Source organism: Vigna unguiculata, chromosome 5 (genome assembly GCF_037176805.1).
Source record: "Vigna unguiculata cultivar grain cowpea cultivar isolate G323 ecotype 2 chromosome 5, ASM3717680v1, whole genome shotgun sequence".
In the NCBI taxonomy this organism is placed as follows: Eukaryota; Viridiplantae; Streptophyta; class Magnoliopsida; order Fabales; family Fabaceae; genus Vigna; species Vigna unguiculata.
In genome coordinates, this window is record NC_140796.1 from 12873802 (window position 1) to 12887849 (window position 14048).

General features: G+C 29.3%; 1 protein-coding gene across 1 annotated transcript; it reads left to right on the forward strand.

Annotated features, from left to right (window-relative positions):
- The first annotated feature begins 5914 nt into the window (after nt 1-5914).
- LOC114183143 (expansin-A4-like) lies at nt 5915-9070 on the forward strand. The gene is made up of 3 exons (XM_028070050.2): nt 5915-6143; nt 6757-7075; nt 8316-9070. The coding sequence occupies exons 1-3, from the start codon at nt 5996-5998 to the stop codon at nt 8623-8625; spliced, it is 777 nt and encodes a 258-aa protein (XP_027925851.1). The 5' UTR covers nt 5915-5995; the 3' UTR covers nt 8626-9070.
- The last annotated feature ends 4978 nt before the right edge of the window (nt 9071-14048 follow it).

Below are 14048 nucleotides of genomic sequence, written 5' to 3' on the forward strand. Positions count from 1 at the left end.
AATTTATAAAATAGTATTATTTTTATGATGATAATAATTTATATATTTTGATATTGACAACTTTAATACATATGGTTTTAATTTGGATTCACACAATAACAATCATATATTTATATCAAGAATTATTATACATTTTTTAATATGCATATATCATGTATTGTATCTTATTATTTTCAAAGTAAATTGTATCGGTGTATCAAATATGTGTCATATCTAATACATCTATCATATATGTGCATCATCGAATTACACTCATGATAATGAGTTAAAAAAATACATAAAACGGTGTCAAAACAGTATCCTACATGATAAAAATAAACAACAGATAAAAATATTAAAAAGAAGTAAAAATAATTAAATGAGTGTATTATAAACAATTTGATACACCATTAAATAAAATCATAGAAAGGAAAACAAATGTATAATTAAGGATATAATAAGATGAAAAATATCTTAGAGATCTAAGAAAACTTTTCATATATCAAACTAGTCGAACTATTGAGAGATAATGAAAATTGTTTTAGTAAATAAAAAAGAGTTCTTAGAATGAAAATAAAAAATTATGAATGAGAGAATAAAGAAAATAAGTTTTTTATATTACCTAGTAAATTGAGTTTTTATGCTATTGAACACTTAAAATGATTGATAAACATTCTCATGTGAAAAAAATAGACAATAAATAAAAATATTAAAAGGAATAAAACTATTCAAATATAAGACATAACAAATATTTTATTTACATACATAAAACATAACTACATAAAGGTTTTGATAAGAAAGAAAATATCTTGGAGATGTTAATTAATTTCATGGTAAGTCAAATAATTAGAAAAAAAGAGAGAAGTGTGTAGGTAAAAGAAAAAGAATCTATAAAACTAAACACACACAGACACAAATACATACAAACAGACAGACACATACACACACAAACACATACAGTGACATACACAAACAAACACAAACAAACACATACACTCACAGAAACGGACAAACACATACACACACACATTAAAACAAGAGAACTCTAATAAAAATTCTAATCATATATATATATATGATTAGAATTTTTATAAGAGTTCTCTTGTTTTAATGTGTGTGTGCTAAAATACTTTTTTGGTTCCAATTTTCGTTAAGTTTTGTCAAATAAGTTCTAATTTTGTCTTTGTGCTCAAATAGGTCCAATTTTCGTCAATTTTGTTCAATTTGGTCTTTTTTTGCTAACACTGTTTAAATCATTAACGTTCATAAACAGTGACTATCACATGTCACTTCGTGATTTTTTTTTATTTTTTAAAATTTTTTTAATTCTTTTTAAAAAAAATTAATTGCTTAAAAATGTACATGTGTCAATCCAGCAACTTGCTATGTGTCAAAGTCAATGTTTTATATTCAATTTGGTCTTTATATTTGTTATTTTTATTCAATTTAGTCTCAATTTTATTTAAAATTGACCAATTTTGTCATTGTCGAATATGGGACCAAATTTAATTTTTATATAAAAGTTACAATTATGTGAATTTTAATATATTATATAAAAAAATTTAATAAAAAAGTGAATTTTAATATAAAAATTAAATTTGCATGTTAACAAAATTTGGAATTAAATTGAACTAACAAATATAGAGACCAAATTGAATATAAAACATTGATTCTGACACGTGGCACACTGTTGGGTTAACAAGTGGACATGTAAACAAAAATTAAAAAAATTATATAAAAATTTAAAAAATTTAAAAAATCACGAAGTGACACGTGATAGTCAATGTTCGTGGTTGTTAATTATTTAAACGGTGTTAGTAAAAAAGATCAATTTGCACAAAATTGACGAAAGTTAGGACATATTTGAACACAAAAACAAAATTATGACTGATTTGACAAAACTTAACGAAAATTTGAAAAAAAAGATATTTTAATCTTAATATATATATATATATATATATATATATATATTTGTTGGTATAATTATTACAAGTTTTACAATATGCATTCCCATGTTAAAATTATTCACATGTAAGAATAATATTTATGGGTGAGATGGAATGAAGGTTGAGAATGGAGTGTATAAATACTCTTTTTTGCCTTTCATTGATAAGGTCCCTTGATAATTGATTTTGTGCGTATGGGTTTCATACCCCTTCTACCACTTGTATGTAATATCTTTATTAGTAATAAAAGACAAACCAACTTATTAACAATTAAATTCAAGTCTTATTTAGAGATTATATCGTCAATTAAAATAAGTTTTTGTAAGATAGATGTTAAAAATAAATCTACATATCATCTATAACAATATATAAAGAGGATATCCTTTTTTGTGTCCATGTTTTGTTATTTCAGTTTTACCTTTAATTATTATTTTAAAAAATAATTATTTTATAAATAGTATATCTTTAACGGTTATTCTAAAAATTTCTTTTATCTTCCACCACTATTTTAAAAACATATTTTATGTACATATTTTTTTTTTTAATTTTACATTTAACAACTACTTTAAAAATTAATTATATAATTTTTATTAATCTAACTTAGCTTTTTATGAAAATTAAAAAATACGAACATATAAACGTTTTATGATTTTCGCTGGTATCATATAGAGAGAAATACAACTCAAGTATTATAAAGTCCAACTTACCTAGTTTCACTTTTGTCTCATATTTGAAGTAGTTGTAACTTTAAATTTCATAGTTTATAGCTTATTTGTATAGAGTTTTTTCTTGTTAGCCTACTACTCGATAAGCTTATTTTAAGATAAATAAACTTATATTAAATAGGCCTTTAAATAGGTTAACATAGAATTAGACTTTCAAAATAGTAAGGTCATATCTTCAAAATTTTAAAGTAAGACCTATTTGCTCAAAATGAGATTTTTCCTATTTTAACACTTAAAGGTTTATACACACTATTCGAAAAAGGCAAAGTAGTCATCACATTTAGAGATAAAAAAATAGAAATTTAATTATCTATTTTTGCAACATATAAATTTAGTCATTATAATTAAATCTATTAATTGTTTCCATGGGTGAATGGTTCATATTTTAAAATATAAATTAGCGATCGTGTAGTAAACAATGTCATGATCAAATGAAATTAGTTAGTGACCAACACACATGAGTTGCTAAAAAACTTAATAGTGTCACATGGGAACAAAAGAAAAGCGGATTTTTAGTTGTCTTAAATCAGTCACAGAAAAATAGAGATCGAAGAGATGGATTTGTGAATAGTATGAGTTAATTTTTTTTTTATCACTATGCTATTAAGGAAAAATACTCACTAACTTTATTAAATATTAAGTTTCTTTGAAACTTATTAGGTTTGTCATTTTAAATAGAATGTTCTCTCTAAATTGCATTTTTCTATTTACAAGCTAGAATTCAAAAGTGTATTTAAAATCCTATGACTCCAATTAGAGCTAAAAAACATTTTTTTTCTATTTTAATATATTATATTCCTATTTAATACATATATATAATTCTTAAGCTTTGGGGGTGAGTGTAGTTGGATCACATTCTTTCATAGTGATGTTTTTATATGGATAGTTTTTATACACAAAAAATTATAAACTAATTTTAACTTATTAAAAGGATTTATTTGTTTTTATTTCTTCCTCGTGGAAAAATATGTTTTCAAAATTATAAACTAATTTTTACTTATTAAAAGGATTTATTTATATATTCGATCTCTATATTTGTTATCTAGTTCAGATATTTATTATAATCATTGTAGACTCTAGACTTTGTTCAGGAACATTTAAGAAAGACTTAAATACACATTTGATCCTTATTTTCGTGGTGTTTATTCAATTTGGTTCTCACATTCGTTTTATGTTCAATTATATTCTCATTTTCGTCAATTTTTTGTTAATTTGATCATTTTTACTAACTGTATTTAAATATTTAACATTTTTTAACCATGCATGTCACTTGTCAGCTTTTTTTTTTTTTAATTTTAAAAAATAATTGTCCACATGTCAAGTCACAATTGTGTCACGTGTCAATGTTAGTGTCACATGTCAATTTGTGGTTTTGTTATTTCTTTTTATTTAATGTAGTCTCTATATTTGTTGTTTTTGTTCAATTTATTCGCTATTTTCGTTATTTTGTTTATTTTAGTCTTAATTTTTGTTAAAATGAAACAATTTTGTCCATTTCAAATTGACACTAAATTTAACGTCTTTTATAAATATTATACTAATACTTTTTCTAAAATTGATATTTTTTTATTATTTTTAAAATTTATTTATAAATTATTAAATTTAATTATAAATGGAATATAATTCTTTGATTTAATTGTTAAATGTAATACAATTATTTAAAATATTACTAGAATATAATTATTAAATTCGTTCTTCTAATAATTATATTCTATTATACTTATGCTTTTAAAATTGACATTTAAAAATATTACCATAGAAATATTTTAGAAAAGTGTACTAATACTTTTAAAATTAACATTTAAATGCTAAATATTTTATATTTTAATATCTAAAACACAATAAAAATATTAAATGTTTTAGATTTGATCTCAATTTTGAAGATACTAAATTACTCCATTTTAACAAAAATTGAGAGTAAATTGAATAAAAATAATGAAAATAAGGACTGAATCGTACAAAAATAACCAATATAGAAATTGAACAAAAAAAAAATAACACAATAATAAACTGAGACTTAACACTGATATTGGCACGTGACACAAGTGTGACTTGACACATAGACAATTTTTTTAAATTAAAAAATTAAAAAAAAATCAAAAAACCAGAAACTGACACGTGACCTGGTTAAAAACGTTAACTATTTAAACACATAAAAACAATCAAATTGACCAAAAATTGACAAAAATGAGAACATAATTGAACTCAAAAAAGAAAATAAGGACCAAATTAAACAAAGACGACAAAAATAATAATTAAATGTGTATTTAAGCCTCATATCTTGAAAATTAGTTTTAAACACAAATGAAATGACACAATGCTAATCCCCAAACAAGAAAAGGGAATCATGAGGGTTAGCATGAATCCATTACTGGAAAAGAAGTACTTAGAAGAACAGATGAAAGATGATACAGTATCAACTTTTTATTTGATATTTATTCCAGGTCAAACAAGTTGAGAGAAAGCAAAAGTTCCTCATTCATATGTTCTTTTTAATATATTTTTATTCATTCTAACTTCAACAATGACCACAATAATATTTCTTCAAACGTCTTTAGAATGTGCCACTAATTTTGTTTCTCATCACGCGTGTTTTCTATCCTTTTACGTTAAATTCACATGAAAAAAAAAAAACGTAGGAGTTACAATACTTAAAACTTAACGTAACCATCATTGAAAACACTGAACAAAACATGCATTCTTCTACCTATTACGTTTTTCATGGGAGTGGGTTCAAATGAAAAGGTTGTCCTGTAGTAAATTTGAATGGTGAAGGACAAAAATTGGTAGTTAAAGAACGTTTTGTGATAAGATAAGCCAAAAGGGACTGCACTTTGCTTGTGTTGTGGAGATCATGAACAATCATAGTTTTGGTGTGAAATGAAGAAGGGTCCTTCCCTATTTCACGTCAAATTTTTCCCATGTCTTTCCATGATCATGATGCATCATCATGTGGTGCCTCAACTTGCCTTTCTAACAGTTTTATCATGTGTGATGCACATGCATATCAATTCATGGTGCATAGATTAATAGGGTGCCCAAAACATTCCTTGCATAAAAAGAAAAAGAAAAAGAAAAACTTGAAGCAATTAAATAGAAAAAAATATATGAATAAAAGAAAGTAGAATAAATAAGGTATGATAGAGAGAGAAGGAAGAAAGTGAAAAGAAGCTAAGTTACTTTGACAGTAATAGTTATTAGTTCAGAAACTACTGCACCTGTAAGTCCATCACACTCCCCTCCCTCCATAAGTACCCCTCTTCCCTTCTCACTTTCCACTCACTCTCAAATCAACAAAACCAACCTTCTCCTTCTCCTTCACTCTCTCTCTCTCTCTCTCTTGCAATGGCTGCCATTGTTTTCCTCCACATTGCTTCACTGGCCACTCTTTTTCTTTCAACAAGTGCAAGAATCCCTGGAGTTTACACTGGTGGCTCCTGGCAGAGTGCTCATGCCACTTTCTATGGTGGCAGTGATGCCTCTGGAACAATGGGTAAAACCCTTTTCTTTCTCTCATTCTTCTTCATCATCTCCCATTACTTCTCACCTCTGTTTTTCTCTGTTTTCCTCTGTTTCCTCTGTTTTCTACTACCCTAACATTCTCTCTCTATCCTCATGTTTATCAACAACTCCCATGTCGCATTTCCAATTTTCAACCACTCTCTTAACCATTTTGAAGCATTCCAAAGCAAGACATCATTCTTTTACCCACCAAAATCTTCTCCTGTATGACCAATTTCCCAAACCCATTCACCTTTCTCCTTAATTCTACGCAAATGGATACCCAAAAGCGTTTAATTTTATCACCAATTTTCCATACTCGTTGTTTCTCCTTAATTTTTCACAAATGGACATACAAAGTGTTCTCTTTCGTTCTAGATTCAAGCTTTTAAAGGATGCTCGAAGCTGCAATTTTTTTTTTTTTTCACAACCCTCCTTGATAAAGAGAAAAACTACACATGAATGCAGCTCATGTAACCACAATTGTATGACAGAACCACAGAAACAAAACAAAACCTCAAACCCTTCTTAAAAAACATCTAGCAATTCATCTCTTTTTAATTTTGAACCAACCCTTAAACGATTTTTTGCTTTTGTTACTTCAGGTGGTGCTTGTGGGTACGGGAACCTGTACAGCCAAGGCTACGGCGTGAGCACGGCGGCGCTGAGCACAGCACTGTTCAACAACGGTTTGAGCTGCGGCGCGTGCTTCGAGATCAAGTGCGACCAGGATCCGCGGTGGTGCAACCCCGGCAACCCTTCGATCTTGATCACTGCCACCAACTTCTGCCCTCCCAACTTCGCTCTTCCCAATGATAATGGTGGCTGGTGCAACCCTCCTCGCCCCCACTTCGACCTCGCCATGCCAATGTTCCTCAAGATCGCCCAGTACCGCGCCGGAATCGTCCCCGTCGCCTATCGCCGGTGAGTTCCACCACCCCTCTTGTGAGTACCTTAATTGGGTGCTTTCAAGTTTTCTCCTTTCCATGTGTTTTCACCGTTTGGGTGCCAAGAAAATGTATGAAAACCGTGAGAATATTTAATTATTAAGAAACCCAAAAAAAAAAGTTTTACACAGTTATACCTGACAAATGAGCATGCATAATTTGTTAGTTATTATCATAAATATTTTAAAAAAGTTGCAGATACAAACTTAGAATTGTAGTTTTAAAGTTTTTAACTAAATAACATAAAGTGTTTTTTATAACTAGACATGGTAAACAAGTTGTTTTCCTACCAAAACTAGACAAACAATTCTTAAAAGAAGAGCGTTAAAACTGCTACAAGTTCCCATCACGGAATGAAATTCTACTGAAAATATGAATTTGCACTCTACACACAAAACTCTTTTCACATTTTCTTCACTGTGCTCTCATTTTCATGGAAAACAAACAAAATTTTTCGATCAGAATCCCCCTGCAGTTTTCATCAGAGTCCCCAATCAGATATTTTGTCCTCTACACAGCACAAACCTACACAATTAGCCGTTAGGTATCAACTAGTTGAGCCTTCAAACAACTTGCAATGCATCTTTTAAGTTAGGGTGCATTCATGTGGTTGAAGACATAAAACTTATCATCACTTATCATTAAACCTACACAAAGTTAAACACTAATTTTCTGTGTGTGAAGACAAAATAGCTTAAAGTGTTACATGTCATAACTTTTCTTAATTAACGGTCACAAAACTTTTAATTGACACTAATCAAATACATGATTCATTTTTAACTACAAAAATTTTCGTTAAATTTTAACACTGTTTGTAGGATTATTGTGTTGTCAGTTCTACAGGATGATACTATAACCAACTCTTCTGGGGGTAATATAGTCATCCAATACTAGATCTGCAAATTACTGACTACTTCGAGGGCACGTTAGTAAAATCAACCCCCAAAGAAAATTAATAAATTTTCAGAAAATCAGGGGCTAAAGCCTCAAAAACAAAGTTTGAAGTTCGACCCATAAAATTAATAAATTTCCAGAAAATCAGGGGCTAAAACCTCAAAAACAAAGTTTGAAGTTCGACCCATAAATTGAAGTTTCCAAAAGTAGAGTCAGAGTGATGTATGATTTTTTTTTTTTTTTCATTTGAATTAATTTAATAAATGATTTACAATCTGAAAGAAAAGTGTGAAATTAAAATATGATTTAATTTTTTGGTGCAGAGTGGCATGCAGAAAGACAGGGGGCATCAGATTCACAATCAACGGTTTCCGTTACTTCAACCTGGTGCTGATCACCAACGTTGCGGGTGCAGGGGATATCGTGCGCGTGAGTGTAAAAGGAAGCAAAACCGCGTGGATGAGCATGAGCCGTAACTGGGGGCAAAATTGGCAATCCAACGCGGTTTTGGTGGGCCAGGCCCTCTCCTTTAGGGTTACCGGCAGTGACCGTCGCACCTCAACCTCCTGGAACGTGGCACCACCTAATTGGCAGTTCGGACAAACCTTCACCGGGAAGAATTTCAGGGTCTAAATCAAACGGAGAAGGAAAATAACAAATACTCTTAATATTTTTGGGTTGTTTGTTTGTTTCAGTTTCTCCCCTTCTTCTAACTTTCCTCTATTTTCCCGGGAAAGTCTGGAATTAGGGTTAGGTTTAAGAAAAAGTTAAAATGTAGTTTTAGGAAGAGTAAAAGTGAAAGTAAGGTTATTTAAATAATTATAATAAAAAAAATAGGTAATATAAGTGTAAGTGGGGGTGTTTGCATTAAATGTGAATTATTTAATGTATGGGCAATGTTGGTATATTAATTACCCAACATTAGCAACCCTTTTTTTTTTCCTTTGTTTATTTCAAGTGTGAGGGGCTGAGGAGGTTGCAAGGAGGAACATGTAGCCCGCAGCTCTGGCTTTAATATTGACATAAATGTCCTATCATATAATAAATATAAATAAAAGACTATTTCAGTTGCTATAAAGGGGTTGCGTTTTATTTATTTGTTTATTTGTTTATTTTCTATTTTTGGTGCAATAAACAAATTTCAATTTATCTTTTCATTCAAATCAAGTTTTTAGCGGCTTAAAGAATGATGAAGGTTGAATTGTGAGGCTTCATTTAGCAGTTTAAGTTTTTGTGATTGTAAATGAAAGAGATCATTTTTAAATGTATAATAATTTAGTAAGAGGTTAATTAATTCAACAAATGTTGTTTGATTTTCAAAAAATTAATTATAAGTCAGTGTTGTAGCATGAATGTTGCATTAGATAAATATTTTTATATATGATTAAAAGCCATACCTATTGATGAATAATTGAAAAAGTAATAGACTAATTTGGAATAAAAAAAATTGGTACACGTAATTTCTTGTCTAGGGTTAAAGTTTTTCCTACTTCAAAGCATTTTCTATATGCATAACATTATTGCATCATATACTTTCTAGATTGAGCCCATTTGTTTCAGACCAAGCCTATCTCAATACCTATATATCTATTGGTTTCTTCTTTCTTTTCTTGAGATGCCATCCTATTTTGCTAAGTAATTAGTTTTTAATGATTTATTTTCTGTATAGTTTTAGCATTTTTAAAAAGTGATTAATATTCTTGATTTTAACTAAAATATTATCTTTTTTCCTTCTTTTTTTTCCAAATAAAATCTTCGTTGATGTTTGTATTTATAGCATATAAGAGAAAAACATTTATAAAGAAAATTTGACTAATATATGATACTTTTTCTTATTTTTCTTGATCTTAGTACAAAAATCCAAAATCATAGTTATTATTAAAAAGAGAAAATATAACTCTTTTACACCTTAATAGTATTTTTACAATAGTTAAATATATAACTAAGATATATTTAGAATTGATGATGTAGGACTTTTGAAGAAGGTTTCATAGTTGAAATTCCTTAATAATTTTGTTTGAGTAAACTTTCTATATCTAACCTATTTTATAAATGGTAGGTATTATTAGACTTATAGAATATTAATTAAGCTAAAATAAAATATGAAAAAAGAGTAACAATTGACAATGATAAGAAATTACTATACTTTTTCAAGCAGAGAGTAACATTAATAAAAAAAAAAATTAACATCTTTTATTTTGGATTTTTAACTTCTATTAAATGACCAATGTCATAATGGGAGACGTCAAATTAACGTCAGGTGTCCTTCAATAAACGAACGTCAATTAATGTATATTATATTTATAACAACGTGAATTAATGTCTGTTGTAGAGATAACACACCTTATTTATGGTGTGTGTTTTTTTTAATTCGTTAATAGTTTCCTCCATTGAAATCATGAAAAATCAACATACAAACCAAGAATATACAACAACAATTTCCAAAATTTTCTAAGTAGTAAGAGTATCTCAAATATAGTTGTAAAGTATTAAAAACTTGGTGAAAATACTAAGAAAATAAAAAAATATACCTTAAACGATGGATTTTTAAAAATTTTAGAACATCAATCTCTTTTGGGCATTGACTAACGCGTTCATCACCCCAATATCCTTAAACGATGGATTTTTAGTGAATTTTACAAAATCAAAATTAACCCAAAAAATGCAAAAAAAAAAACGCAACTTTTAAGGTACACAACAAGGGCTAAACACCAACATTAATGTTAAATACGATCGGGGAGAATGAAAGCTTGAGCCTAAACGAGCACCATAACGTTAAGATGGAGTGAAATGGGTTGAAGAATTTCCTCCTAAGAGTTTGGCATCACCACTATAGCACTTTTGTGGTAGGTTTCGCACAAACAAGAAAGAGAAAGATGAGGACACTGACACTGTTTTTGAAATTTTAAAACGCAAAATGACATTGGACCTTTCACAACAGACATCAAGTTTGAAATTAACGTCGAACCTAGGGTAGTCCGACGTTATTTAACGTCTGTTGGCCCTAAGACCAAACTCAATTTCCAATTTGACGTCTGCCATGAAGGAGTCTGATGTCAATTTGGATGAAATATTTATAAAAATGTCATTGTGCATTTTCTACGTTGAATATTGGGTTATGCGACATGGAACTAACGACTTTATAAGTCCTTTTTGCACTCGTGTAGCTTATGAAAATCATACTTTCTCTTTATTGTTGGGAATGATTCTTGAGGATAACTTCCAATCTTGCACATTGAAACATTACAAGACTTTTATTGGGTAATTCTTCCAATAAAGTCAAATATTTCTATCTTTTTTGTCTTGGTAAATTTATATTTGTAAAATCTTGTTTGTTAGCCTTAAGTTCTTCATATCAAATTTTCTAGTTAACTAAGTCATCAATTCTTAGATTTGATCTTTGTTTGTGTCTACGACCAGTATGTTACCCACATAACAAATACGATAGTGAAAACATTCTTATCAAACCTTTTAACACATAATCGTTTGAACTCAATTTGTTGTGACCATGACCACTGAAATAATCAAATCTTTTGTACCAATGCTTAGGAGTTTTCTTTAAACATTAAAAAAATTTAGCCAACCTACAAACCAAATTTCCGTATTCTTTTAAGCCTTCTATTTGAAGTACGCATATCTCTAAAATTATATTTCAAGTAATGACTTTGTTATTAAGTCACTTCTATGGACTAAAATAATCAATTATTTCCTATATTTTAAATTTTAGTTTCAAACATTCAATAATTAAATTTAAATATTTAACAATTAATTTTAATATTAATTTAAAGTTTAAAAATCTAAATAGCACAAACACAATATCAAGGGTAAGCAACAACAATTAAATGGTGGAGGTATTCATTCGTTGTTGTGTTTGAGATCCTAAAAGATAATCACATTATCAATTTAAAAAGAGATTTAGACTATTAACCTCATTAAAGAATTCTAAACCACAATTTAACTGAACATAAACGTTGCTCTACTCATAGACAGAAAGATGGCCTTTGGATCACCAATGCAATCACAAATGAGGTCGTTCTAGCCGTCGCCAAAGGAGAAATAAAAAAAAATTGCTAAGAAGAGAAGCGAGGAATAAGAAGTTGAACACAAAAATAATTTCAAAATTTATATCGAACCCTAAGACATCTGACATAAATATTATTGCTTGTATCACGTAAACAATGTCTCATTTGCCATTAAAACTTTAACTCATATTTTATTTTATATCATGATATATATATATATATATATATATATATATATATATATATATATATATATATATATATATATATATATATATATATATATATATATATATATATATCAATCCTTAAAAATAAGAACTTTTACTATAGTTAATTATCAATTTATATTTAAACACATACATTTAATTCCTAATATTTAAGGATGACAAAGTGGATCGTCGGTCCAGCCTGTTTTGATCTGTCCCGTGTTTTGGTCCATAAAATGTGGGTTGGATTGACTCGTTCCATAGTTTAGAAATGAATTTGTTTGTCTACCTTGTCCCATCCCGTTGTTTGACCCATCTCGCTATCTGGCATGCAAAACTGTTGACTGATCTATACTCATTTTCTAGAATTAACAAAACATAATTAAAACAAATTATAGTTTCAAATCAAATCAAATCAGAATAATTTTTTATCTTTTGTAAGAAAATTACTTAAAAAATAATAATACACATCGTAATAAGCATTGGATTAACGCTTATGAATGTTCGAAGAACTACTAAGACTCATTCACATTATTAAAAAGTGAAAATGAGTCACAAAAAGTGTGTAATAAACAAAACCTACTTTTACTTTTCTAGTGTCAATTATCACAAAATTCCAAAAGTTAATGAATGAAGAATTGAATAATGATTTCTACGAAACTGCTATGATTGAAAGAGTCTTCTGTCAAAAAAATAAACTTGAAGGTTTCTCTCTTTTCTGTGATTATTTCAAGAGCAAACATGTTTATTTCAATATCAAAATAAGAATGGGAGAAATAGTTTCATGAAGAGTGGGAGTTAGGTTTCATGAAATGACTCTTTACCACACCACCACAACACTGTCTCATAATTTCTGTTTTTTTAATTGGATAATGATAGAATGCTTCATTTTTTTTGACCCAAATGTTACCCGCCTATGTGACACTCATTGTTTTAATAATTTTAAACAAAACGGCAATTGGAGGCAGCGGCAAAGGAAAGTGTGCGTCGTGTGCACGCACTTTGAATTGGAGAAACATTTTAAAAAAACACATTGTGTTGCATCGTTTTCCCTCGTTTCTTCCCCGCAAGTTTCTTCTTCGAGCAGTTTCACACAAGCACAAAGGCATTTGTATCGCAAGGCATTCTCTTCCCCAAAAGGTTATCCTTCCATAAAGGTCAGTGTTGTGGGTCGCAGTGGAAGCGGATAGTGGAGTTGTGGAGAGTGGTTTGGGTTGTTGGAGGCGGCGGGTTCCGCGGAAAGTGGTGGGTACCGTTCGGTTCATTGCTTGGGCGCTCTCTTGTTGGCGTAGTTGTTGGTTGATTAAACGCCATTCACAGAACGAAGATTTGATAACTGCAGTGAAACCCCAAAAACAATCGAACACCAAATTTCTAGTTCGATAATCAAGTGTCTTTCTGTGATTCCATAAGTGTCTTTTTACATTGAACTTTTTGTACTGCCAGTACTGGAACTGATTTTAAACTGTATTATTACGTGAAATCTGGTTTGGACACAATCGAATGGCCATCCAAATAATTTCATCACCATGAATCATCACCAAACAACTTAAACAACTAATTGGAACTGCAGATTGAATTAAAAACCAACTTTTCTGGTGTGAGATTCAACTGTCCTTTTCTGGTTTGTACTTCCAGGACTCCGTGTACAAAAAGTTCAATGTAAAAAGACACTTATGGATTCATAAAATGACACTTGATTATCGAACCAGAAAAGTTAGTTTTTAATTCAATATGCAGTTCCAATTAGTTGTTTAAGTTGTTTGGTGATGATTCATGGTGATGGAATTATTTGGATGACCATTCGATTGTGTCCAAACCAGAT

Excerpts from the sequence above, each read along its gene's own strand:
- LOC114183143 (XM_028070050.2), top strand. The coding sequence starts at position 5,996 with ATGGCTGCCATTGTTTTCCTCCACATTGCTTCACTGGCCACTCTTTTT. Across the intron at positions 6,144-6,756 it reads TGATGCCTCTGGAACAATGG|GTGGTGCTTGTGGGTACGGG; the intron begins GTAAAACCCTTT and ends TTGTTACTTCAG. Across the intron at positions 7,076-8,315 it reads GTCCCCGTCGCCTATCGCCG|AGTGGCATGCAGAAAGACAG; the intron begins GTGAGTTCCACC and ends TTTTTGGTGCAG.